At 37.2% G+C, this 25142-nt stretch overlaps 1 protein-coding gene across 3 annotated transcripts in view; it reads left to right on the top strand.

Moving 5' to 3' along the window:
• FOCAD (focadhesin) overlaps window positions 1–25142 on the top strand; it is a 232601-nt gene that overhangs the window by 47268 nt on the left and 160191 nt on the right. For all 3 annotated transcript variants that reach the window (XM_040963884.1, XM_040963886.1, XM_040963883.1), the window contains 5 exons: window positions 1736–1837; window positions 6635–6839; window positions 11530–11736; window positions 16609–16696; window positions 19350–19552. In XM_040963884.1, the coding sequence (XP_040819818.1) occupies window positions 1736–1837; window positions 6635–6839; window positions 11530–11736; window positions 16609–16696; window positions 19350–19552 (805 nt within the window). The remainder of the gene's footprint in view (window positions 1–1735; window positions 1838–6634; window positions 6840–11529; window positions 11737–16608; window positions 16697–19349; window positions 19553–25142) is intronic.

Genomic DNA, 25142 nt, shown 5'->3' with positions numbered 1-25142 from the left:
TTTTTTAACTATAAGGAATGAAGTGCTATGTTGTAGAGGAAATGCTAGATTCAATGGAAGTAATATCCATGTAAATTAGACAAGCTGTACTTTTATTTATTAATTTGTGACTGTTAGTTTTTTAATTGATCATTAAGGAGGTGGGAAGATGGGATTGTACACTCAGGTGGGCCTCAGGGATGGAGGGGAGCAGCGAGGGGAGTGCGAGTGAAAGAGATACGTGTTTATGATGGGGGGAGGTGGAAAGAGAGTAAGTCACTCCTTGTTGTCCAAATATGTTAGTGGTAGGAACTATAGGTGGTTCATTGATGCTGCCTCAGGGTCCTTGGAGAGTAGGGAGAACACTCTGAGGGAGTTAAGTGGTCATTTTACAAGAGGTGACATATTCCATCTATCTCCAGATGGGCTCTGTATTGCTCCATTTGGGTAAGTTGTAAGGCCTGATTGACCATGTCTGCCTCAGAGTGTCTACAGGCTGAGGTGCTTGCCATAGACCTTGGCTTGAATTGTGCCACTTTTCTTTCTACCCATTGAAAAGGTGTTTTAGGTCTCCAGCTGGATTAGAGGATCTGGCTGTCTTTCACATGCATCAGGATATGTTCTTCATCCTTTTCTCTGGAATCAGCAATGGAGGTAGCTTGGTCCCATAGCATTTTTTCCTGCGGTTGGCCCTGACATCCTTGGGATGTTCCCTGAGACCAAGGTCCTGTTAGTCCAAAGTACTCATGTTCACTCCGGTATACTTCTGATTTGATCAGCTTACTTGGCCTGTCCACAGCTCCAGTATTTGCATTTCTCAGTGGATGTTGCAGCATGACATATAGTTGCCTTAAATATTAAGTTTAAAGAATAGAATTATGTGTATAGTTCTTCTTAGGTTAGAAAGGTTGATATTGCATATTGCTTGAGTTTATTTTTTTAATAATGAGGATTTTTTTGTTATAGGATTTTTTTCTTTTCTTTAAATATCTTGAAGGCAAAACCTTTGCACTGTGTTTCATAGTTTAAATAACTGATGAATTCACAACTATTAGTGGGCTATTGAACTATTTGAAATAATTACCAAGTGGACTTTAAAAAAATTGTATTTGTTTTCTATTCCTTCAGAATCCTTCAGATTTCAGATATTGTATTTTATGTGGTTTTTAAAAAGGTATCTTAATGGGATTTTCATCATTCCCATTTAACAGAAATTTCAAACACTTAGTTTAGGTAAGAGGGGATGAGGAAGGATTATTTTCTTTTATTCTAAACACTCCCAGGAAACATAGAACCGTGTACTGAGAAGAATGGACCAAGTAGGAACAGAGAGGAAGAGGCAGTGCTTAATAATTGGAACAATGTTAGAAGAAGTGGAACTTTCCAAGCTTGGAAACAGCAGCAGCAGGAGGAGCTGACCTGCGTCCTCTCAGAATGAAGGCATTAAGGGATATGTTTGCGGCAGTTACTGGATTGCAGAGATTGCCCAGAGTCACAGAGCAATTAATGGCAGAGTGTGTTCTCAATTTGGCTCTCTTGAGACTCCAGGCTCCATGTTCTTGTCTGTAAAACAGGTATGGGGAGGGAGAGTCATTTTTAATGAACCAGTGAACCAGTTCTGACAAATGTAGCAAGTGATAGTTGTTTGATGGTGTTACTGTTTTTTTTTTTTTTTATGGCTAATGTATTTGGATTTATTTGTGAATGTGTGGTCCTGAGATGACAGCTTCCAATGTGAGTTTCTATTTTTTTCTAGAAACCATCCCCAGCCTCTGATCACTGTGCTTGAACACAGGCCTGATTGTTGGCCGGTCATTTTGCAGCAACTGACAGCTTTTTTCCAGCAATGCCCTGAAAGGTAAGGTAAAATAAAGGAATGGACAATACAGAATGCTAGTTGTTGATTTTAGAGGTTTTATTTTTCATTAATTGCTTTGATTACCATGTTTTCTCATAAAGAAATGTACTTGAGCAGGTGGTATTTTTTTTTCTTTTGAAACAAAAATTGACTGATTTATTGATTGCTGAAATGTTGATTATACAAAAAGCTGTTATTGAATAAGTTAGTTAGTGGAAAGAAAGTTGACCAGAAATATTCAGTAAACTACTACACACCATATGCAGAAGGTGTGTTTTTCTGCAGAAATTGGTTAATGCCTTCATTACAATCAGCCAGTGATAACTACCAAGAGAAATTCATATTGCAGTTAGTTTAACTTTATCAAGGCTAAGTGATGGTTCTTAATGCTCTTCCCCTTTCTTCTAACCTTACTCTCCTGGCACTCGTTCCAATCCTTATCACTCCTTGCTGTGGTTGGTATCACTTGTTGCTGACTGACATCTGTTCTATCTTGTCCTCCTGAAATCTAGCCTCTAACCGTACGTCAGAGTGCTATACCAACACAGAAAAATCTTGTTTCACTCATATACTTGAATCTCCACAGCATTTATTTTTAAAATGTGTTTGCAGTTCATAGCTAAGCATGAAGTGTGTGTCCACTTCTACTCTACTTTCATAGAACTCATTTCTTGATATCTTTGGCGGGTTCTACCGGGAATTCAAAAGGTTTGGTTTCTGAAACACTGTGAAACTCTCTGGACTAAAACATGAAAGGTAACATGTTGCACTAGTTTCCATCAGATATGATTGCTACGTGTCTCACCAATTAAGCTTCTGTTCTGTTTATCTAACTGTTTATGCTGTGGTAATATACCGATTTACTTTTGATTTGACATAGCAAATGGTGCTATTCTGTTTTCTTCATTCTTTTGTAATTGGTGTCTATTTTATTCTCTTGAATCTTGCCCCACTACCTTCCTAATTTTTGTGTTTTGCATCTCTGTTAGGCATTCTTTCATCTAGAAAGGTTTTTTTTTAAATTTTTACATTTTTTAATTATATTTTTGTAAATCTTAACATAGTTTATTAGGGTAAAAAGGTTTAAGGGCTACAGGAAAGTGGGTAAGTCTATTATTTCCACATTGTTTCCTTTATGTGTCTGAGGTAAAGGGGAATATTAAGGGAGAAGTCCCACCTAGTCTCCTACCCACCCCAGGTCCCAGATGTGGGACATGCTCCAAGATTCTTGCTCAAGTGGTTTTGATATTTCAGTAGTTATGAATTGTTCCCAGTCTTACCACTCCAAGCATGATGAAGTCGTTGAAGAATCCACTTATTGACGTAGTCCATCTTAGAGTCTCCGTTTGCCCAGTTTTTCAATGCCAACATATAGCTGAGGTGGTTGATTGACTTGTTCTGTCTTCTGTCTTTTCTTGGTTAGGGTTCTGAGTCCGGCAGTTCAGTTGGGGAGATCTCCAAAACAGACTTTGTCTGAGATGTTCCCAGACCAGATTCTTGTATGTACTAGCAAGTACAGGGCCCAGCACAGTCCATCGCCCTAATCAGCTGGTGGTTGCAATTGCTGGGTTGGTTTTGTTTCCAGCGCTGGTGTTTGGTGGTCAGCATTGTTCAGTGATTACAAGTTCTGCAAAGGAAAAGTTACTCTGTCATTGGGAGTCTTTAGGATTGATTTACATCCCAGAAGCACAGTGGGTTCAATGTGGAGCTACCTAAGCAGCGATTCAAAGAACCCGAACCCCCAGAGCTCCTGGCCGGGTGGCCAAATGGCACACTGGCTGCCCAGTGACAGGTCACCAGGTGCACATAATGGCTGGAATCAGGGATCCGAGCATGGAGATGCCCTGGCCAGGCACCACCAGCAGCCAGCAGGCTGCAGGAAGTTTCAACCCCCAGGTCCAAGATCACTCCCCTCCCCAGTCCCATCCACCGCTCAGTGTACTCACCACAAAGGGAGCTGTCCCTGGAGCCCAGGCAGGCCCAGGGACAGCTCCCCACATGCACGTGGTGACTGGAATCAGGGATCTGAGCATTGAGACACCCCGGACTGGCACCCACCCCTAGAAAGTTTTTTGTTTACTACAGGATAGAAAGGTATCTTTCTTATGTGCTCACTTTTTTAGGATTATTACTGCTCTTGTATGCATTTCTACTTCTGAATAAAAGATGGACTCCCACTGAAACCGTTATGTATATCTTGACACTAGAATTCTGGATTTCATTCCATTCTCTATACCTGCAGTATCAGGATGCTCTTGAATGCAGAGTGACGGACTTGTGACTGTTGTTGAGGGACTGACATTTATGAAATAAGGGAGAGCAGTGTGGATGAGAGGATGAGGGAAGGTGGAAAGGGAAATTCCTGAGCCTAAGGAACTGTACCATGCAAAATAAATTATGAATAAAATAATAAAAAGAGATTATTACTACTCTTATTTGTGAAATTTTCTTGAGAACTGTCCTGGGTGTTGCTTGAGTTATAAACACCCTGCCAGCTGTGTTTATATTGTGTTGTTCTTGAAAGTTTTATAATATATTAGAAATATCGTTCTGTAGAATACCATTTCTGAACCCATGCGTAATTTCAATTTTAGATGGAACATCTAGGTAAGATACACTGCCATAGGAAGTTCTAAAGAGATAAGGAACCGAGTAACACTATATAATTTGTTTCTCACAATTTGAAGACTAGGAAGTTCAGGATTAAGGGGTTAGGGGATTTGTTGTCAGGAGAACGTCCACTTTGTGGTTATCGGAGGATCAACTTTTCACTCTCTTCCTGTACGTTAGAGGAGCAGGGAGCCTCTCTTGGGCCTTTTTAATAATTCCGTTAAATCTGTCCCAGAGGATGCAATCACATCCCATCTCCTGACATACCCTTTTCAGCTGAAGGAACTAGGGAGAGCAACCTGCTCAGGGTTACATGGTGAGTTACTGGGGGAGTTGGGCCTAAACCTGTTTTATGATTCTCATTCTAGACCTTTTGGTACTACTTTTCCCCTTAGGAGATATGTAACTTATTAAAGGCTTATGTCTAGATACTTTAACAGTTATATTTTGAAACATTCTTAAACTCTGGGGTTTTAGGTGGTTTATTATTTTTGTTTTCTCTTTAGGCACCAGAAATTTCACACGCTGCTAGCATGGTAGTTAATCAGCAAATATCACATAGGATATAGAGAATCTAAAATTTGGGTGGATTAAGCCAAGAAGATTTTTTTTTTTTTTTTTTAAAGATTTATTTTTATTATTTTTTCATTGGAAAGGCAGATATACAGAGAGGAGAGACAGAGAGGAAGATCTTCCGTCCGATGATTCACTCCCCAAGTGAGCGCAACGGGCCGATACTATGCCGATCCGAAGCCAGGAGCCTCTTCCGGGTCTCCCACTTGGGTGCAGGTTCCCAAAGCTTTGGGCCGTCCTCTGCTGCTTTCCCAGGCCACAGGCAGGGAGCTGGAAGGGAAGCGGGGCTGCCGGGATTAGAACCGGCGCCCATATGGGATCCCGGGCGGCAAGGTGAGGACCTTTAACCACTTGCGCCACCGCGCCGGGCCCAAGAAGATTTTTTTTAAAATAGTATTTTTTTTCCTTAGAGAGGCACTAAAGGCTCCTGATGTCACATTATAATGGCATGTTGGGAATATATTTCCTTATGTGTGTTTTACTTTCAGGATCTCAAAGTAGGAGGAAACAGAGACATTCCAGTATATTTGGCTATTCGTGATATTTGAACTGTGTTCATTGATATCTGAATAGGTTTTTTTTAAAATTCACTCTGGAAAATACATTTTTAGGGAAAGACAGTGAAGCAACATTTCTTAAATGTATTTTCTGGGAAGTTTCACTTCACATGCCAACCCATAAACTCCTTATCTCATACTTTTAGTTATGAAGCTGTTTATTTCCTAAGGTGATGCTATGATGAAATACACATTTCAATAATGTTCATAAACTCAAAAGCCTTTCTTTTCAATTGTGTGTGTTATAATTATTCGTACTTGATAAAAAACCTAGATTGGTCATCATGAGGGTAGAAACTTGTTGTATATTTGTTTCTTGCTTTCTTTACTACTGCATTTAAACAAGTATGAGTGTGTTGCAAGTCATTGAAAATTTTTGCTACATGAATAAATAGATAAATAAGTAAAATTAAATTTGAGAACTTTCACATTGTTATTGCTGAATGTTTTAAAATAACATTACAGTGAAAAGTACAGCATTATATAATTGTATTGACAAGCCTAATTAAAATGCTATTTCTTCCTTCAAGTCATTTTTTTTTTTTTTGCTGTTCTTATATACCTATGGTAAAGTTGAGTTTATATTGTCCTCCATAATGGTTGTACTAGTTTACATTCTTACCAGCAATGGATTAAGGTTGTAAATTTGTTTTCTATCAATCCTCATATATGAAGATTTTCCAAAATGCATTTCTATGTTATACTCCAGAGAGTACATCTTGGCATCTTTACATTAAAAGGGCTCTCAGATGATCTGGATGCTCATCAGTGACCATTCCTGGAAATGTAGATGGTATTCTGTTGTTCGAGTGGAGACTCTTATCACTTGGGCATTTGGCTTTTGGGCTTCAATTGTTGAGTTGTATTTCCAGTACAAAAAGTGTTTGGCATAGAATTATGTAGGCTGGAATAGAAAATTATTATTAAAAAAAAAGAAATTGAATGTGCTTGCAGAGTGATATATGATATACCATGAACTGTAAGTTGATATTCCTGACTTACTCACTTGGTTGTGTGTTTGACTCAGTGCCTGGCTAATGTGTTACATGACTTGCAGGTCAGAAGCTTCATGTGTTCAAATAATGGCACCGTTTCTTTGGTATCTGTATTGTGAACCATCCCAGCTAGAAGAATATGCTAAACTGCGACAAGCCCTGCTGAAAGTCTTACTTAAACCCTGGAGTCTTTGTGATAAAGAGCAGCCATCAATATTGGAACGGCAGATTCTTCAGCTGTGTTGTGATATGCTTCCATGTTTACAGGTAAGGTCTGCTTTCTTCGCTAGAATCATCATTGGTCTGTGAGTCTGGTGATAGTTGTCACTATATGTAAAGTAGCTCTGAATCCACGTGATTCGGCAAAGTCAGTGACAAGCCTCATTCTAGAAATGTTTGCAAGTCTTTTAGATAAAAGAACCAAGTCTGGAGTTAACAGTAATATGGACAAGTACTATGTTAACTTAATTTTCAGCACAGTCCATTTTTAGATTAGGAATTAAATTTTTCTTTGTTTAACAACAATTTATCACATGAGTTTAGTTTTTGTGCTGTATATACTGGGAGAATTACAAGAGGATAAAAAAGGCCTTTTAGTGTCAATTTAAAGAAAAATATGGGCACAGCAGATAAAGTCATTTTTTAGTACCTGCATTCTACATTGGATTTTTTTTAAAGATTTATTTTTATTGCAAAATCAGACATCCAGAGAGGAGGAGAGAGAGGAAGATCTTCCATCTGATGACACACTCCCCAAGTGACTATAGTAGCTGGTGCTGCGCAGATCCGAAGTCAGGAGCCTCCTCCAGGTCTACCACACGGATGCAGGGTCCCAAGGCTTTGGGCCATTGTTGTCTGCTTTCCCAGGCCACAAACAGGGAGCTGGATGGGAAGTGGAGCTGCTGGGATTAGAATCGGCGCCCATATGGGATCCCGGCGAGTTCAAGGCAAGGACTTTAGCCTCTAGGCCCCCTACATTGGATTTTGGGTTTTCTGCAACTGTTTCCCACCTCAGCTTCCTCTTCTGATTCAACTTCTTGCAAATGCGTCTGGGCAGCAGCAGATACTGGCTCAAACACTTGAGTTTGTGGCACCCACATGGGAGATGCACGTGAAGACCCTAGATCTGGGCTCTGTCTGGACTCCTTTTGGCTATTGTGAGCATTTGTAGAGTGAATTAGCAGATGGAAGATTTCTACCTCCCTGTCTTTCTAAATAAATATCATTTATTTACTAAATAAATATTAGTAAATAGTTTTTTTTAAAAAGAAATGTGTCTGTGTGCAGATACAGTTATGATGATGCAATTGGCTAGCCTATTGTGGGCTGGATGCCAGTTTTCTCATGTTCCCTAAGGGCAGGTGCTATGGTCCCCAGGGAGTCCCCAGGGTGTCTCGATGGAGCCCCAGTTTAGTAAATGCATTAACACAAATAAATAAAATCTTAGAATTCTAAGTAGATGGATGTAAAGTGGTCATCAGAGATATTGATAAAATGCTTAAGTGTTTTGGATTGGGAAATTGGAGAGAAATTTGAATGTTATTTCCGGAAATGCCAATAAAAAATTTTTAGTTGTTTGCATGTTGTGATTTTAATGTAGTTACTCAATCATCAGGCCATCCCATAATTGGGTTTAGCTGTTTGTCTGGAATCTGAGCACCATGCAGCCTTGCTTTTCGAGGGAATCTAGGAATATATTCCACAGTGATCATTTGAGGTCACAGATGACCTGCTTTAACTGTGTTAGGAAAGAGTGACTAGAGTCAGTCTTTCCTTTGTGACTTGTAAACATGCTTTCCTATAATCAAGGCAAACAAAAGTTCATTAAAATGAATTGTCTTATGGCTTTTTCCAAAGCTTTTGTTCAGTCTGGGAAATAAAACAGTGTATAGGCCGAGTATTTTGAGTTAGGATACATTTTTTTCTTTTTTTGCATACCATGCTTATATTGCCTAGTTTTATGCACTTTCATAAATGTTTGCTGCCTTCCCCTTCCTCCTCCTCTCTTTCCCCTTTCCTTCTCCCTCCTCTTCTTCCTTCTCCTTCTGTTCCTTTCCCTCCTCTTCCTTTCCCTTCTCCTCCTATGTCTTTTCCTCCTCCTTCTTTCTTCTTCTTTTAATATATATATAATATGTATAATTAATATATATTAAATATAAAATATATAATATATAGTTAATATATATTATATATATATTTAGGAAAGTCAGAGAGAAGAGATAGAAAGATTTTCTTTCTGTTAGTTCATTCCCCAAGTGACCTCAATTGGCAGAGCTCTGCCCATCTAAAGCCAGGAATCAGGAGCTTCTTGCAGGTCTCTCATTGGGTGCAGGGTCCCAAGGTTTTGGAGTGTCCTCTACTGCTTTCTCAGGCCATTACCAGGGAGTAGAGGGGATGTGGAGGAGCTGGAACATCAACCGGCAACCATATGGGATTGCGGAGCATGCAAGGTGAGGACTTTAGCCCTAGGCTAGCATGCTGGGCTTTATGAACCTGTATTGACAAGACTACATATACCTAGAAATGGGATCTGAAGATTTTTTGTGGGAACTGTGGCATTTTGACATAATTAAGCTATGAGAAGTAGGAACAAATCATCCGAAGCAGTAATATAAAACATATAAATACTTGATAAATTTGCATTATTAGAATGAAGAATCAGAATTTGGAATTGGTCTTAGAAGGCATAATCCAGTTCTCCAGTCATTGCAGGTGTTTTAAACACTGCAAAAGACGACCATACTGTGGTTAGTTGGATATTTTAGTGATAGGAATGATAGAAAGCAACCGTTTTTTCTTAGAATGTTTTTTTTTATGTTAACTTTCCCTTTAATTAACATTAGTTTTTATTCTTGGAACAAAATAGCCTATCTGGATCATTTCTTAGCTTGTTTTTTTCCCTTCTTCCTAATCTTCCTCCCTGTCCTTTATTGTTCTCCAGTCTTCATGTGAAATATTTTCCAGGCTTATCACACTTACTTGCTGAGATCTCTGGTTTATTGATACTCACAATGTGGCGTTATGAAATATTTCTCTTAGAGTTGAATACAAAACTGACTTTCATTGAGCACCAGGATAGAATAATAATTAGCTAAAATAATTTTTTTAGAAATATTCTTGCCATCCTGTTACTTATTATGAAGGTGTGGCCATAAAATTCACATTTTGTTTTCTTTACTAATTGCTTTTCCAATTATGGAAGTCTTTTTCATTTTAATTATGATTATTTCAAAAGTTTCTTATGTTTCATTATATTAAAGATCAGAAAACCCTAAATGGTAACTTTCCGGCAATGCCTTGTGAGTTTGTTTTTTTTTTTTTTTAATATGGAAAATTTCAAGTTTGAACAAAATGCACTTGAGGAAATATATTGCCAAATAGACATTTGACTTTTCTTGGCTTTGAATCTGTCTCTTCTATTTGGTGAACTTTTGCCTTTCCCACTATATGAGAGTATATTAAAGTTTTTGGGGGGGAAGTGGATTTGAAGATGTGCAAGGTAAAATTAAAAAAAAGATTTGTTTATTTGTTTGAAAGGCAAAATGATGGAGACAGAGATAGAGGAAGAGGGAGAGAGGGAGGGAGGAACAAAAGGAGGGAAGAGAGGAAGGAGGAAGGGAGGAAGAAGAGAGGGAAGTATGATACATCCACAGGGTTTAGTTCTCAAATGGCTTCAATGGCCTGGGTTGGTACAAGCAGAAACCAGGACCAAAACATTATCCTAGCATTCCATATAGATGGCAGGGGTACAAGCCATCTATGTTGGACTGTCTTCTACTGTTTCCCATGTGCATTAGCAGGGAACTGAATTGGAAGTGGAACAACTAGGGCTGGAACTGGCACTCCATTATGGGATGTTAAGCTTGCAGGCAGCAGCTTAACCTGACTCCTACTGCAAAATTTTTTGAAATCTAAACATATGGGTGTTCTTCAGGACATTTGTGGGCAAATTACAAAAAATTTTTCGTGGTCTTAAAAACGTTTTTGCCCCCAGATCAACTTTTGATTCTGTTTTCCATCAACTTTTTGGAGTCTCTTTATATTTGCAAAAGAGTAAAATAATTTAGTTATGATTTATATATAATTGTAAAATAGTTAGGAACTATTTCTTCTCTGCATGTGTATGTTATCATTTTAAGTTATTATAATGCTAACAACTGGTGAAAGTTACAGCTAGTCAACTGTAGGCTTTCCTCTTGAGGAATTTAAGAGAATGAAGGCTCCTGATTGAAGCAGGTGCTCGTTGTTTATAATCTCTGGGAAGTGGGGAGAGAGAGAGAGAGAGAGAGAGAGAGAGAGAGAGAGAGAGAGTGAGTGTGTGTGTGTGTGTGTGTGTGTGTGTGTGTGTGTGTGTGTGTGTGTGTGTGTTTTGATCGGGATAGCTGGGTTTGAGTTGAACTGAGATTCAAGAGCAACCAAATCCCTCCTATCTAATATATTCGCTAGTTTAAACGATAACGTACCATTTGAGTAAAGTCATTTATTCATAGGTGAAATTTGGAAATGATACTCATTTAATGCTGCCTGAGGAGATCTCTTGCAGCTGACAGGTTTAGTGGTGTGTCCGAATAGACTGCTGACCTTTAACTCCTGGCTATCTCTGTTGGAGCTGCAAAAAGGGAGAGTTCATTTGTAGACACCAAAAGTAGCTTTAATTAATTTTGCTCAATATGTTGACACAGCAGTATAATTTGTCTTAAGACATAATGCTTGTAGAGAAACTATAAAAGTAAATGAAAGAATTTGTGCCAACCAGCAGTAACAAAGAATGACAAAGAAAGAGGCAGAGTTGTATAGTATAATATTAAGTTCCAATAACCTCCTTCATCTCCTTTAAAACTATTTTTTAAATTTGTTTTTGTTTAGAGTAAAAGTAATTTATGTCAAGGGATGCTTGTATGTCTTTTGCTTTTCTCTGAATATTGTTTTAATATTGAATAATACTGTTTTTCAACAGATGAAAGATTTGATACAGACAACAGAAGTAATGCTTTTTGCTGAAGAATTATATTCAAGTCTTTCGCGCCATCCTATTTTCTGGAAAGTTCAGCTTGCTCAGCTTACCCTTCAACTCCTGTGTGTCTGTGAAGTCAGCTTAAAGATAACTGGGGAATGCTCATCTTTCATTCGCCTTTTAGAGCACAGTGTTGAAGTTTTGAAGGAGGTAAGGATAGTAAGAAATTATAATCTATCAGCAAATGTGAGTCTTAGAGAAACTAAGTGGTATGACTAATATATATTATGGGGATTTGATCTAATACCAATAGATTGTACTATTATTAATGTAGTTTCATACAAAAATATGAAGCATCAAATTCTTTTTGGGAATCAGTTAAGGATCCACTTTGATATATATATATATATATTTTTTTCCTCCTTTATCCATCTATGACACAAGTACTGGTCCTTTTCCATATTGCAGGTTCTATAGACTGCATAGATGAAAAGGATGCATTTTATGACCTCACAAGGCTCATGGTCATAAAAATAAGTAGTCATAAAATTATGTGAGATAGATAGTGTTATCGGTATATACTTAGAAATAATGGGAACACAGGGAAAGTCGGGCATGATGCAGTCTACAAGTTCAGACGGTGTTCTAGCTCAGAGAATGGTGGTATATCCAAAAGCAGAATTGTGACAGAATAGGCAGGCATGACCTGCCCAAAAGATTCAAATATGTGAAATGATGCAAGGACGGGAAATTCTGGGCTTGGCTTCCATGGAGCATACTTGACTTTACATTTTATTTCTTAGGCAGTGTTATGCTGTTGAGGGCTTTTTTAGCAGAGATATATCCCCCATATTTTTTATGTGGAAGGGCATTTTTATGGGGCAGATTTTGAGTAGAGTGGTACCATTAGAGCAGAAAGTGACAGGAGTGTTTTAGTTAGATCTGCCATGGAAAATACTCCAGACTGGGACAAGAACATATATTTGTCTCTGATGGTTCTGGAATTTGAGAAATCCAGAGTCAGCATTCTGAACACTTCTGTTTCTGGGCTACCCTGCTGGTTTGCAGATGGTTTTCTGCCTTCGCGCTTTGTCATAGAATGGCAGAGAATGTGTGAGCTTTATGATTTCTTCTAAAAGGGACACTGACCTGGCTTGATTAGGGTCCCATCGTTCTCACCTTATTCCACCTCAAGAATATCCTATGTATGTTTTATAGCATGTTAATATGTGATTTTTATCAAATATGTGATTTTTGTGATTCAGGCTAGAAGCTTATGCTGGAGTTAGATTTGTGGATGTGTCCTTGGAGGTGGGAGGTTTCTTCAAGGGATTGGATGGCAAGGCTTGTGATGGAATGCCAAAGATCATTGACATTTGGAGTGTCCTGGCAATGAGGCGCTTGAGAAACTGGAGAGATTTTATGGGAAGTAGAAGAGACAACAGGAATATCAAAAAAGGGATGTTTGACTGGCATGTGTTGTGGAGAGAAGACGTAAAATTAGGAATTAAAAGGTAGTTTAGGCAGCAGCAATTAAATTTATTGGTCATATTGGAGGAAGCAGTTTCAGAAGAGTGGTTGTGATGGATGTAAGTGGAATAAGGGACTGAATGCCAGGTGAAGAAATTAGAGTGAGTATGTATTTTGGTATTATCTGAAAGTGGAGAAAGGTTCAGGTATATCATTTGTCAATTTGTCAATCTCATAATAGTGTTTTTATATAAATCGAGACTCTAAATATTGTATATTATATAATCATACATAATTATATTGTATGTTAAATGATTAAATTTATTACATATTATATAATAGACATAATTATATGTTTCAGTTAGGTAACTGGTTATATATTAAATAGAAAAAAATCGTATCAACCCCTAATTTAGATGTATAATTGTAGATAATTGTAACATATGATATAATGGGTATGTTTTATAAGAGTATTCCATAATACAGATAATATACCTAAATAGATAATTACTTTTATCTGAGCTATGTTTCCTATATTCTGGGTTTTACTGAGTGCATTCTCATTTTACACTATATCATGTTTCTCTGTTCAAAGTTAGAGATTTGATTAGATTCAGCTTTATTTTTTGCCATTGTTTCTTTTTAAAATTTTAGCTTATTTACGAAACGTGGGCAAATTTCATGCATTTCACAATATAGATTTAGAAACAGTGTGATATTTCCCTCTGTACCATTCCTGTTGCCCAAGTTCCTTGCCCATTGCCCGTCCTTCTCTTTCCTTCTTTTTTTTTCATTTTTAAAAAGATTTTTAAAGTTTTATTTGAATGCAGATTTGACAGAGAGAATAGGAGAGACAGAGATAGAATTTTCTATTCATTAGTCTGCTCCCCAAAAGGCTGCAATGGTCAGAGCTTAGCTGCTTTGAAGCTGAACCAGGAACTTCTTCCAGGTCCCACACATGGGCACAGGGTCCCAAGGACTTGGGCCGTTCTCTGCTGCCTTACCAGGGTGTCAGCAGAGAGCTGAATCAGAAGTGGAGCTCTCAGAACATGAAGTGTGCATTTAGAATGTTGGAGCCACAGGGTGTAGGCTTAACCAGTTGTGCAACTGCCGCAGCCCCCTTTTTAAAATTTAAAAATGATATAGTTTCAGTTTTAGGTAAAGAATTTAACAAGTATCAAGCAGGAAAAAAAAAACAAAAACAAAAAAAAAGCAAAAAAACCAAATAACAATAACAAAAACCCAAAAAACAAAACACCACCCTATTATTCCTCAGGAGCATAGATGTGGGGTCAAACAATAACCAAAATATAAAATGTTAGTCTTATAGTGATTGCATTTTTGTTATTCTGTGTAATTAGTTATAACATATCAGGGAAAACAAAATATTTGTCTTTTGGGAACTGGCTTATTTCACTAAGTGTATTGGGTTCAAGTTGCATCCATTTTGTTGTAAAAGACAAAATTTCATCCTTTTTTATGGCTGAATAATATTTTATAGTGTGTGTTTTCTCTGTCCAGTCACCTGTTATGATGTTGTGATTTTTGAAATAAATCTCAGAATCCTCCGGAGGATTCTAGAATAAAGGGGCAAGCATTTATCTATGGATCCCTGTTGGCAGTTTGTCAAGGTGTGGCCCATAGATCATTAACTTCCCCAAACTTAAGGACTCCCTGTTCTGGAATGGAGTGAGGCAAGAAGCTCATGAAAGGCGGGTAGAACTGTCAGGCTGCTTCGGTGCAGAGCCATTTGCTACCGAAGGAGCTGTAGTATTTACAGTGGGACATGATGTTTGTTCTCTCTCTCTCTCTCCCCCTTCCCCTCCATTCCTTCCTTCCTTTGGCTTTTTGCTTTCTTGGTTTCTGTATCTTTTAAAATAAAGGTTTATGAATTTTTAATTGAAAGGCAGATTTGCACAGAAAGAAAGAGAGAAAAGGTCTTGCATCTGCTGGCTCCCTCCCCAAATGAATGCAACGGTCTAAGCTGATCTGATCCAATCTGATCAAGGATCCAGGAGCTTCCTTGGAGTCTCCAGCATGGGTGTAGTTCCCAAGGCTTTGGGCCATTCTTCACTGCTTTCCCAGGCCATAAACAAAGAGCTGGATATGAAGTACAATAGCCAGAAAATAAGCTGGTACCCATTTGGGATGCTGTTGCCTCCAGGCTGAAGATTAGCCAGTTGAGCCACTGAGCTGGTCCCCAACAGTGCAGGTTTTCATTATAAATGTCATTAAATGGTACAGTACCTTGGCAATATTTACATTAAAAAAATCAAAGAACTTGTAACCTTTAGAATTAGAAGTAATTAAAGGGTTATCTGGTCCAAATATTTACCATTTATTTTTTCTTATTTTGGTATGTCGAATCTCTATCTCATTCTCTTCCACTCTTCTGAATAGGCCAGTCCTTTCATTTGTTCCCTTCCTGGAGAAGGATAGTTTCACTTATGTCTCTTTAGCTTTATATTTTAGACACTATAAACACTTCTATTTTATTTCACAGCCCAAAAAACTACTTGAGAGCTTGAGTGAAAAAAGCTTTCCAGTATATTGTTACTGGTGTGATGGTATATACTGTGTATGTTGGTTTCTTGCCCTCTGATAATTAAGAATTGTTTAATCTCGACCATATTCAAAATATTGAACATACTTGTATATTGTACCCAAATATACAGTTTGGATTATATGACATTTTTTTAAAACCTACAGAATAATTTCTGCCTTTGCTATCTTTAGAAATCTCTATAAATAAATACATTAAAAATTTTCTGCTTTTTGATTAAATTCATTCTTCAAATGGTGAAACTTCATTTAGGGTATTTATTAATTTGTGCCTAAGTTGAAATTATCTGTAAGATTATAACTTCTGAGCATGCTGGAGTATATTGCTTTTTCTCAGGTGTTACTTTAAAAGGGTTTTTATATTTCAGGAAACTAATTTTAGTATGAGGAATCCTTTAGTTTCATTTATATAATTTTCTCGGTTAGAAACCTCAAAAAATCTTGTTACATTTTTTAGAACCTAATGTTTATATCTTTTTCATTTTATTAATATAATTTGCAAACTTAATGATTTTATTTTCTGATGGTTTTTGCTTTGATACATCAAAATATATTTAATAAATTACTTTGATTAAAACTAATCTCTGCTTTCTGCCACTATTATTTCTTTTATTATAGTAACAAGATTTATTAAAATGTGTTTAGTATAATTCATTATAAATTATAGATAAGTCATGTCTGTACTTGAAAAACTGAGCTACTTTTCTGAAATGAAATATTCTTGAATTTGATATTTTGTGTAATATTCAATGGTTTGCAAAAATCAACTATTTTGCAAACTTGTTGGTTTACTGGATTAAGGAATTTTCCCTCTGAATTATTTTGGTTTGTAGTCTGTTGGTTTGTGACTAGGTGAAATATTATTTTTAGCTTATTTCAGACCATGTGGCATTCATTCATTCTTCAATGGAGCTGATTAGCTGTATAAATAATTTTGAACAATAGGTTTATAATATTTGATATTGAATGTGCAATTCTTGGATACATGTTATAAAGCCATGAACCTGCCAACTTTTTCAATGAATCTTCTCTCCTGCACCGTTCTTACAGGATTTTCCTGTTGATCTGGTCATAATTGGAATAGCTGTACTTCTTCTACAAACGCCAGCGAGTCAGCAGAAGCCAATCTTAACCCTAGGTAAACTAAACTAGATTCACCAGAATCCAGTGTAGACATGGCACAGATGTTGGGAAGAGTTACTTGAATAGTATTTTATGCCATCCTTTGAATTGTCCTGTTAATTGTTATCAAATAGAATTTTTGTTTCCTAGCCCAACTAGGTGTTTCTTTTTACTATAATTTACCAAATACCTTGGCTGTTTGTAGTAGCTTTTCTGAATTCTCCAACAAATATATTAAAGGGCATCTCAATCTTATTCTCAGTTGGGCAGCAAAGTGAGAAATAACAACATAAAATCCTTGAAAGAAAGTTGTTGGCAGTTTTTTGTTTTGTTTTATAAACTATAGCTTTAGTGTTCATGATTGGAGCTACGTTGAACAAAAATTTGATTTATATTATGTGTTAATAGAAAGTAGATATTAAGAAAAACTACATGGGTCAAAATCCTTTTTTCACCAAACTAAATTTATCTTTTATTTTCATATTGCTTGGACATTTTAAAGTAGACTGATATGAATTTAGGTGGAACAAATGAAAGATAATATTCTTTTGATTGTCCAGTGTTGATTTAAAGAAAGGTGAATGAAGATGTGAAAGGGAGGTAAGAATATTCCAGTCAGGAAAATGTGGTCAAGAATCAAATTGCTTGGGCTTGTAATGGGCAAACAAGTCGTACCTTTAAAGTACAAGTCTACATTACTGTTGCCTCTCTTTACATGATCCAGTATAACCCCTGTAATATTGAGGGGGGGATCTGTCTAAATGATGTTGTACAGTATCGCCAGATATCCTTATTTTTAAAAAGTGGTGAGATGAATTCACTATTGGGTGGCTTATTCTGGGTGTCTGGAGCCGTCAGAATTTTGAGAGTGAATTACACTTTGATTTGCTATCTGCTTGGGAAATGACTTTTGCACACCAAGGGGTCCTTTGCTCTTGAGGCTTTGCTTCCTACCCTGCTTTTGCTTGCTGGCTTTATGCTCATTTGTGCCCTGATCTGGGTTTGCCTACTTTTCCCCTTACAGAAAGTAGTGCATTTGGCTATGATTTACCAATGCTGCTTCTTGTGACAGCCGTGGGTTTCATAGTTTATGAAACAGCTTGGTTGACATATAATTTACATATCATAGCATTCACCATCCTAAAGTGTTCAATAAAACACTTCTAAGTAAATTTACTATTTGTACAGCACACATCACAGTGTAGTTTTAGAACATTGCCCCCAACATTTCTTATATCCATTTGTAGTTGACCCTCATTCCCACCCACAGCTACAGACAAATGTTGATTTGCTTTCTATTTCTATAAACTAACTTTTCCTGGGTATTTTGTTTGAAAGGATTTTGTTTGCTTTTGGCTCCAAAACTTAAAAGCTCTGGACTAAAGAAGCCATATTTCTAATTCTGAAGACGTACTCCTATGTTATGGCTCATATGTATTTAATGGATGTTGTACATTCTAACATTCAACGATTTCTTTGTTGATGGGGCCACCTTTTTGCTTTTATAAGTCAGTGTCTCTGATTTGAATTTACCATAGTCAGAGTGAATAAACAATGCTGAAAACTATTGAGTGAATGTGTTGTATTAAAAAATAAGGAAGAATTGTCCTTTTGTATATTAGGAAAGAGTATTTAAACAAATAGGAAAAATAAGAGAATGTTGATTATTTAAACATTTCACAGAATTAAGATAATATTGTGCTGGCAATTACTACTAGTTGGATTATAAATAGCAACTTATAAAGATGCCTGGAAAATTTATAATATAGGAAAGTAAAAGTTTTGTGTTATATTCAGTTCTTACTTTATTAAACATAATGATTTTTCATTGTATATCAGAGGTAATTATAAATTAAAACTAATATTTAAGTGAAAATAAGTAAATTACTAATGGTAACAAAAATAACTAAATTTGTAGGGTTAGCATACATGATATTTGTCCTCTATATCAAGTTGATGTTTGATTTCCAAATGATTAAAAATAAAATATTGACACCTACTGACATGATTTATAAATTTTTTGGCATAGTACTCAGTTGGTTACATTTACCTCTGAAATCTATGAATAGTATCCTTCAACATATCAGAATGTATACAATAACCTTGATAAAATAATTGTACTTTTGCGTTAACTTATTCTGTTAGTAGTCTTCTACATCTAATTTATTACCTGTGTGTATGTTCCTAATGTGTAAGTTAAGTTTCCAGTCTAGAATTAGCTATTAAAATGGGTTTGACTGCTTCCGGACTTTGACACTTTCGTGATCAGCTTCTTAGCAATTACAGTTGTAGGGCAGTCCTGTATCAATTATTTGCAGCTGAATTTGATCTCGTTTTGATCACTTGGTATGACACTACTAGTATCTCAGAGGATATTAAGGACAAATGTTGACTTATGTTGGAGAAAAATCCATACTGACCCCAAGCAGAGTTGATTTATACTTCATGATATATGGTAGACATTTTTTTCTAAGAATGTCATCAAAGTTTCAGTGATATACATGAACAGCTTGTTTTAGATGATAATTAATTTCTCATCTCCTTTTTATAAGATTTACTGTGTCTGGCCCAATTTTCAAGGGGAGAGAAAACATATTACTCTTAGGCAAAACAGCATTTTGTCGGGTTATATTAATTTTAAAAATGTGAATTGCTCTCTTGACTAATAGCTTTGAAGCTCCTGTCTTCCATTGAGGATCAGAAAATACCAAAGTCGTCTCTGGTGCTAGTGATGCCAGTTCTGCAAATTTTATCGTCCAGTACCTTGGAAGACTGCATGTTTTTGGATGAAGAAGGTCCCTCAAGGCAGCAGTTGGCTCTAAACCTTTTGGAAATGGTGCAACAGGAGTGTTACAGAGATGATCACCAGAAGGTAATGAGTCCGTCCTAGTTTCTCTTAAAATGTCAGTGTGAGATGTATGTCTTTGAAAATAATCTTACTTCCTGATAAAGTAGGGGGCTTAAACTCTGTTACTAGTTTTTGTCAGTCTACAAGACAGTGGTAAAGCTGTTAAAATTATTTTTTTGGACAATGAAAAAGGAATGTTGTCCTGTAGTGAAAGAAGTTTTGGAAGTGCCACATAACTGCCTGTGGAGGCTTTGATGCACATTAGTAACTAATGGTTCCAAGGAATCCTATTTAAACTAGTGATTCTCTGCCATATTTAAACATGGGATTTTTTTTTTTTTTTTTAGCTTAACATGCTTTTTAGTAAGTGCAGGATATTGGTAAATCTGGGACAATCTAAAGTGGGAGTTCTGGGGTAAGAACTAGGCCACCCTACCCTCCCTGCTTATCTACCAGACTCCTGGCCTTCCTCCTTCCTATCATTTCTCTCAGATAGAGCAAGCAAACTCTTATCTGTTGGTTCACTGTGCAAGTGCCCACAGTGGCCCTGGACCAGGCCCCAAAGCTTGGCTCAGGAACCCTTTCCAAGTCTCATGTGTAAGGCAGAGAGGTAATCACTTCAGTCATTTCCAATAGCTCTTAGAGTCATTAGCAGAAAGATGCAGGCAGGAGTAAGACTCGGGCATTGAACTCAAGCACTGTGATACAGGAGAGCAACATTTTAACCCTGAGAATGAAAGCTACCTCCCTTCAGTCATTTTTAATGTGATACTTATGCTGTATTTCCTGTCATAATTGCTCTGATCTCTTCCAATTGAAGGATAACAGATCTGTTAAATACCCTTCTTAGTCCTAGCTAGCTTATTGTGGCTTCTCAGTCTCACCTTTCCTGTTAAAAAGATGTGAATGTATTGTCAGTGTTTGGTTCTAGGCTTAGAATTGCCCGACTTCTTATCTTGGTATTTGAGATTTGCCTTTAGTAAAATGTGATATTACTTGCCAACTCCTAACCCTAAATAAGATAAAGCTGGTTAAACATTGCAAAGTTTCCAGGGAGAGAAGAACTACAAAAATGCAAGCTGAGGCCATGGCTGTTCTTTCATCTGGAAAAGCATATACTTTATTGTATTGTTATGTATTCTGGTAACAAAAACATGGTTGTTATTATTCCTGGTTTGAGCATGTAGCAAAAAACAGCCTATAATTGCTGGCGTATTGAATGCATTGCAAACTTTCTTAACTGCTTGAGCAAAATTTGATAATCTGAAATAAGTATCTTATTTGCCTTTAGAGAACTTTTGCACCAGTCCTAATAGGAGTTCACAAGTGGCCATAACAACTTGAAGTTCCTCCCTTCCCCTCCTCTTTCATCCCTTCCTACCTCTTCTTCTCTTCCCCTCTTCCTTCTCTCATCCCTCCCCTCCCCTTCCCTTCCCTTCTGCCTGCTTCTCTCCCCTTCCTCCTCTTTTTCTTTCTCTTTTTCTTTTCCTTCCCTTTCCTCTTGGTTTGACGATGATTGGATCTTCAGTTTGGGTATGGGCAGGGCAGAATGTACTGTTACATTTCTTCTGCTTCAAATCCTAAGTGTTATTTATAAGTATCACCCCTGACCCTAATACGGAAGTAGTACTCAGCTTACTATTTGCTCAGGTGTGTGTGTGTGTGTGAATGTTACTCAACACTAATAGTTTAACTTTTCTTTTGGCAGCTAGTGAAGAGGGAAGGGGAAGAGGTATCACTAGGGCTATAAAAACCCTTCATATACTACTGAGCTGATTCCCTGAGGCTTTAAGTAGATATGATTTCCCTTTAAAAAAAAGTTAAGCCACATTTTCATGTTGATGTTTTTCCGCACCTGCCTGGGAGGTTTGGTATTCCAGACACATCTATTGATTAACTTGCTCTAAATTCTCCAAGTGTGAATATTTGCACATGAAGATTTTCCCTCTTCACTCTGAACTTATTCAAGCCCTGGTTAAATGTTATCAGCCTGCCCCCTAGCTGGAGCTGACCGCTTTCTCTGTGTCCCCAGTCTTTCTTGTGTTACTCAATTGTGCTTAGAGTGCCTCACTAAGAGCTTACTGAGGAAAAGTATCTGGGTGCCTTTCTTTGTCTTCATTTCCTAAAGTGTTTTGAATTTTGTAATGATTAGGATTGTTAGTATTGAAATTTCAAGAACTGTTGAACCTTTTGTCTATTTCCACCATACGTATTTCTGCTTTACCTTTTTTAGCTGATCTTAGAAGAGCAAGAGAGTTTTCAGCCAGTTGTCAAGCAGGCTATTCTTTCCTGCATCCTTAATGAAATGGTTGACATCCATTTCTTTGTATTTACAGAATCTTTTCTGTTTTTTTTTACCACATGGTGGATAGTGAGTAAATTTTTTTAGTGGGAACATGTGCTTCTGATAAGAATATGGAAGATCGTTTTACTACCTTGAGACTTCTGCATAAAAATCTTTCTGATTTATTTTTACATCTGTATAAAAATCATGGATTTGGTTATTTCCATTTCTTTTTAGATTTAATTGTATTTATTTATGTATTTCAATTGATGACTGACTGAATTTGATTTAGAACAACATAAATTTTTCAGAATTGCATTTCTTCTGGTGTGTGAAGTCAAGGATAAATATTCTGTACCTTGTGATTCAGCAACTTTACCTCCACATCTGTAGTATTGATAGTCATGACATAAAGTACGAATTTAACTTTTTCCAGTTTCTAAGAATTAGAACATGTAAGATATCAAACCTACTATTCACATTTCTTTAAAATCAGGTGAAAATAATATAATAAGCCTTTTTGCTTTTATTTTTATTTAAAGACTGTGTGTGTGGGGATGAGTGTTGTGGCACAGGAAGTTAAGCTGTTGCTTGAGGTAGTTGTAGCCCATATTGGAGTATCTGGTTTGAGTCTTGGTCACCCTGTACTTGCAGTGCAGCTTCCCACTAATGTGCCTGGATTGCTGCAGCTGATGACTCAAGGATCTGGGTTCCTGCCACTCACTTGCGGGGCCCAGATGGACCTCCTGGCTCCTGGCTTTTTCCTGGCCAAGCATAGGTTTTGCAGGTGTTTGGGGAGAAAACCGATGAGTAAAACTGTCAGTATACATTTCAAATCGATGAAGCAATCTTGAAATAGTATGTATAAAACAGGATCCTTTCTCTTTTTGGCTACTAAACATGATATGTAAAACTGTTGTGCTCTTCCCAAGTAGAAGAAAAGCAAACACTAGGTTTTTGTTGTCAAGTGCTCGAAAAATCATCCTTCTTCCCCCACCAAAGAATCACGGGATATAAGCATGAATGTGTGAGTCAGGGTCTGGTCAGGAGAGAGCAACCACGCTGGTTATTTGAACAAGGAAATTAAGTACAGTCGTTAACTGTACAGTGCAGTGTGTTTAAGTGACAAAGTTGTAAAAGAGTCTTAAAAGAGTATTGCAGTAGTAATGGCAGGGAGCAACTTCTACCTCCACTTAAGGGGGAATTCTCAAGGAGGAAACTTCCCACTGCTGTGGTCCAGTCTAAAGTGCACACCCAGATGGAGAGAATGGCTATAGCCTGCTGGGTGATGGAGTATGTTGGAGCTGGTCACAGGTAACCACCTACTGGCGTTTCCCACTTGCCTTTGGCAGCTGTGGTAGGAGAACTGAAAGAAGCAATCCAGCGACTTAAAGAGAAGCCTATTTTTTTTTTTTAATTACTTAGCTTCATTTGAAAGGCAGGTATTACAGAGAAGAAGAGAGACACACTGAGAACTGTGCCATAGCTGATCTGAAGCCTGTGCTAATCCTGGCAGTGATCCAGAGCCAGGAGTTTCTTCTGGGTCTTCCACATGGGTGCAGGGTCCCAAGGCCTTGAGTCGTCATGTGTTGCTTTCCAAGGCCACGAAGAGGGAGCTGGATCAGAAGTGGAGCAGCCTAAGTCTGGACTAGTGCCCATATGGGATCCTGGTGTTGCAATCAGATTAGCTTGTTGGGCAACTGTGCCAACCCAGAGAAGCCTCTTCCTCTAGGCCTCTCTTTTGCACCCTCTGTTGACATGATCTAGCATCGCATTAGAAGATCAAAAGGATATGTTGGCAAAGTATCATCTGAAGGATGGCATAAGCCAATTAGGAAGGGTAGATGTGGAACTGAGAATGAGCAGCCAGAGCAGCTGAAGCAACAAATAAGACAAAATCAGAAAAGATTTTTGGAAGGGAAGCCAGGGTGGATTTGTGACTTGAAACCGTAAAGTAGACTTAGCCAAATTTCTGTCATTGTATTGGAGGATAAAGTTTATGCTTGTAAAATTGTTTTAGTGTAACAGAAGGATCTATGGTTGAGTTACTTGAGCAAGGACCTACTGTAGTTTATTCGTATGTGTTTGTATGTATGTGTGTATGTATCTTTTTTTTAGGTATGCCTCTGATGATGCTATTTATTTATTTTATTATTTCATTTTATGACACAGTTCCATAGGCTCTGGGATTCCACCAAGCCCTCCCCCCATATTGATTTCCTCCATATTGTTACAGTAGTACAGCTCAGAACCAGTCATAATTCCATCCTTGCGGGCATGGACCATGCAGAGAGCCCAGCATCTTATTGTCCAGATAAATTCAACAGTTTCATTGGGAGACCATCTTTGATCTGAGTGTGTATGTATCTTTAAATTAGACGTGATCCCTAGTAATAATACAATATTAAGTAATTGTCTTTTAGAGTTACTTTCAAGTAAGCAAAACCATTTTGAATATTTGTCTTGTAACATTTTCAGTTGTTTGTCATTGTCCTGTTTATAGCCAAAGTTAACATTTTAGCCTGTGTGGCATGCCAGGAGTTGATACATGAGTCAATTCATATCTTTCACAATAACTGTGAAATAGGTGGTTATCGTTGTTTTCTTGTCCAGCAGTGAAACTTTAGAGTAGTTAATCTCTCCGACCCATCGCACAGTTGGTAACAAAGCACCTGCTTACAAAGTTGCTTAAGAAGCACTTTGCATGTGCGGACTTCATATTAAGTTGCTGATCATATTAGCTCATTTATTTTTACCACATGCTTTTTGAAGTGGGTAGGATTATTGGTCTTATTTTGCCTAACAGGGAACTAAAGCATGGAGAGGTTAAATAACGGCTTTTGATGTATTCACTAAATACCTCATGGGATTTTATATCCCTCACTGCAACCAATTGAAAAACATTTTTATTACTCCTTAAAGGACTGTACCCTTTCTTTCACTCCTCAGATTGGACAACCTCTGTTTTCTTTCCCTGTAGATTTTATTTTCAGCATTTTATGTAATTGAAGTATTTAACATGTGGTTTGTAAATGGCATATTTTTACTTGGTGTAATATTTCCAAGGCTCATTCAATGTAGTAACATGTATGAGTACACATCCATTGTATGAATATGTCACATTTATTTTCAGTTCACTTGTTCATGAATTTCTGAATTGTCTCTAGTTTTTGGCTGTTATGAATAATTCTGCTGTGAATATTCAAGCATAAGTTTTTCTACTTATATACATTTTCATTTCTGTTGGATATTTATTTATAGGAGTAGAATTGCTAGGTATATGACAACTCTGATTAAATGAGAAATGCTATACTGTTTTCCAAAGGTCTA

Source organism: Ochotona curzoniae, unplaced genomic scaffold (assembly GCF_017591425.1).
Source record: "Ochotona curzoniae isolate NIBS_2020 unplaced genomic scaffold, NIBS_Ocur_1.0 scaffold_3208, whole genome shotgun sequence".
NCBI lineage: Eukaryota > Metazoa > Chordata > Mammalia > Lagomorpha > Ochotonidae > Ochotona > Ochotona curzoniae.
Note: the sequence above shows the minus strand (reverse complement) of the source record. Positions and strands in the feature narration are given on the sequence as shown.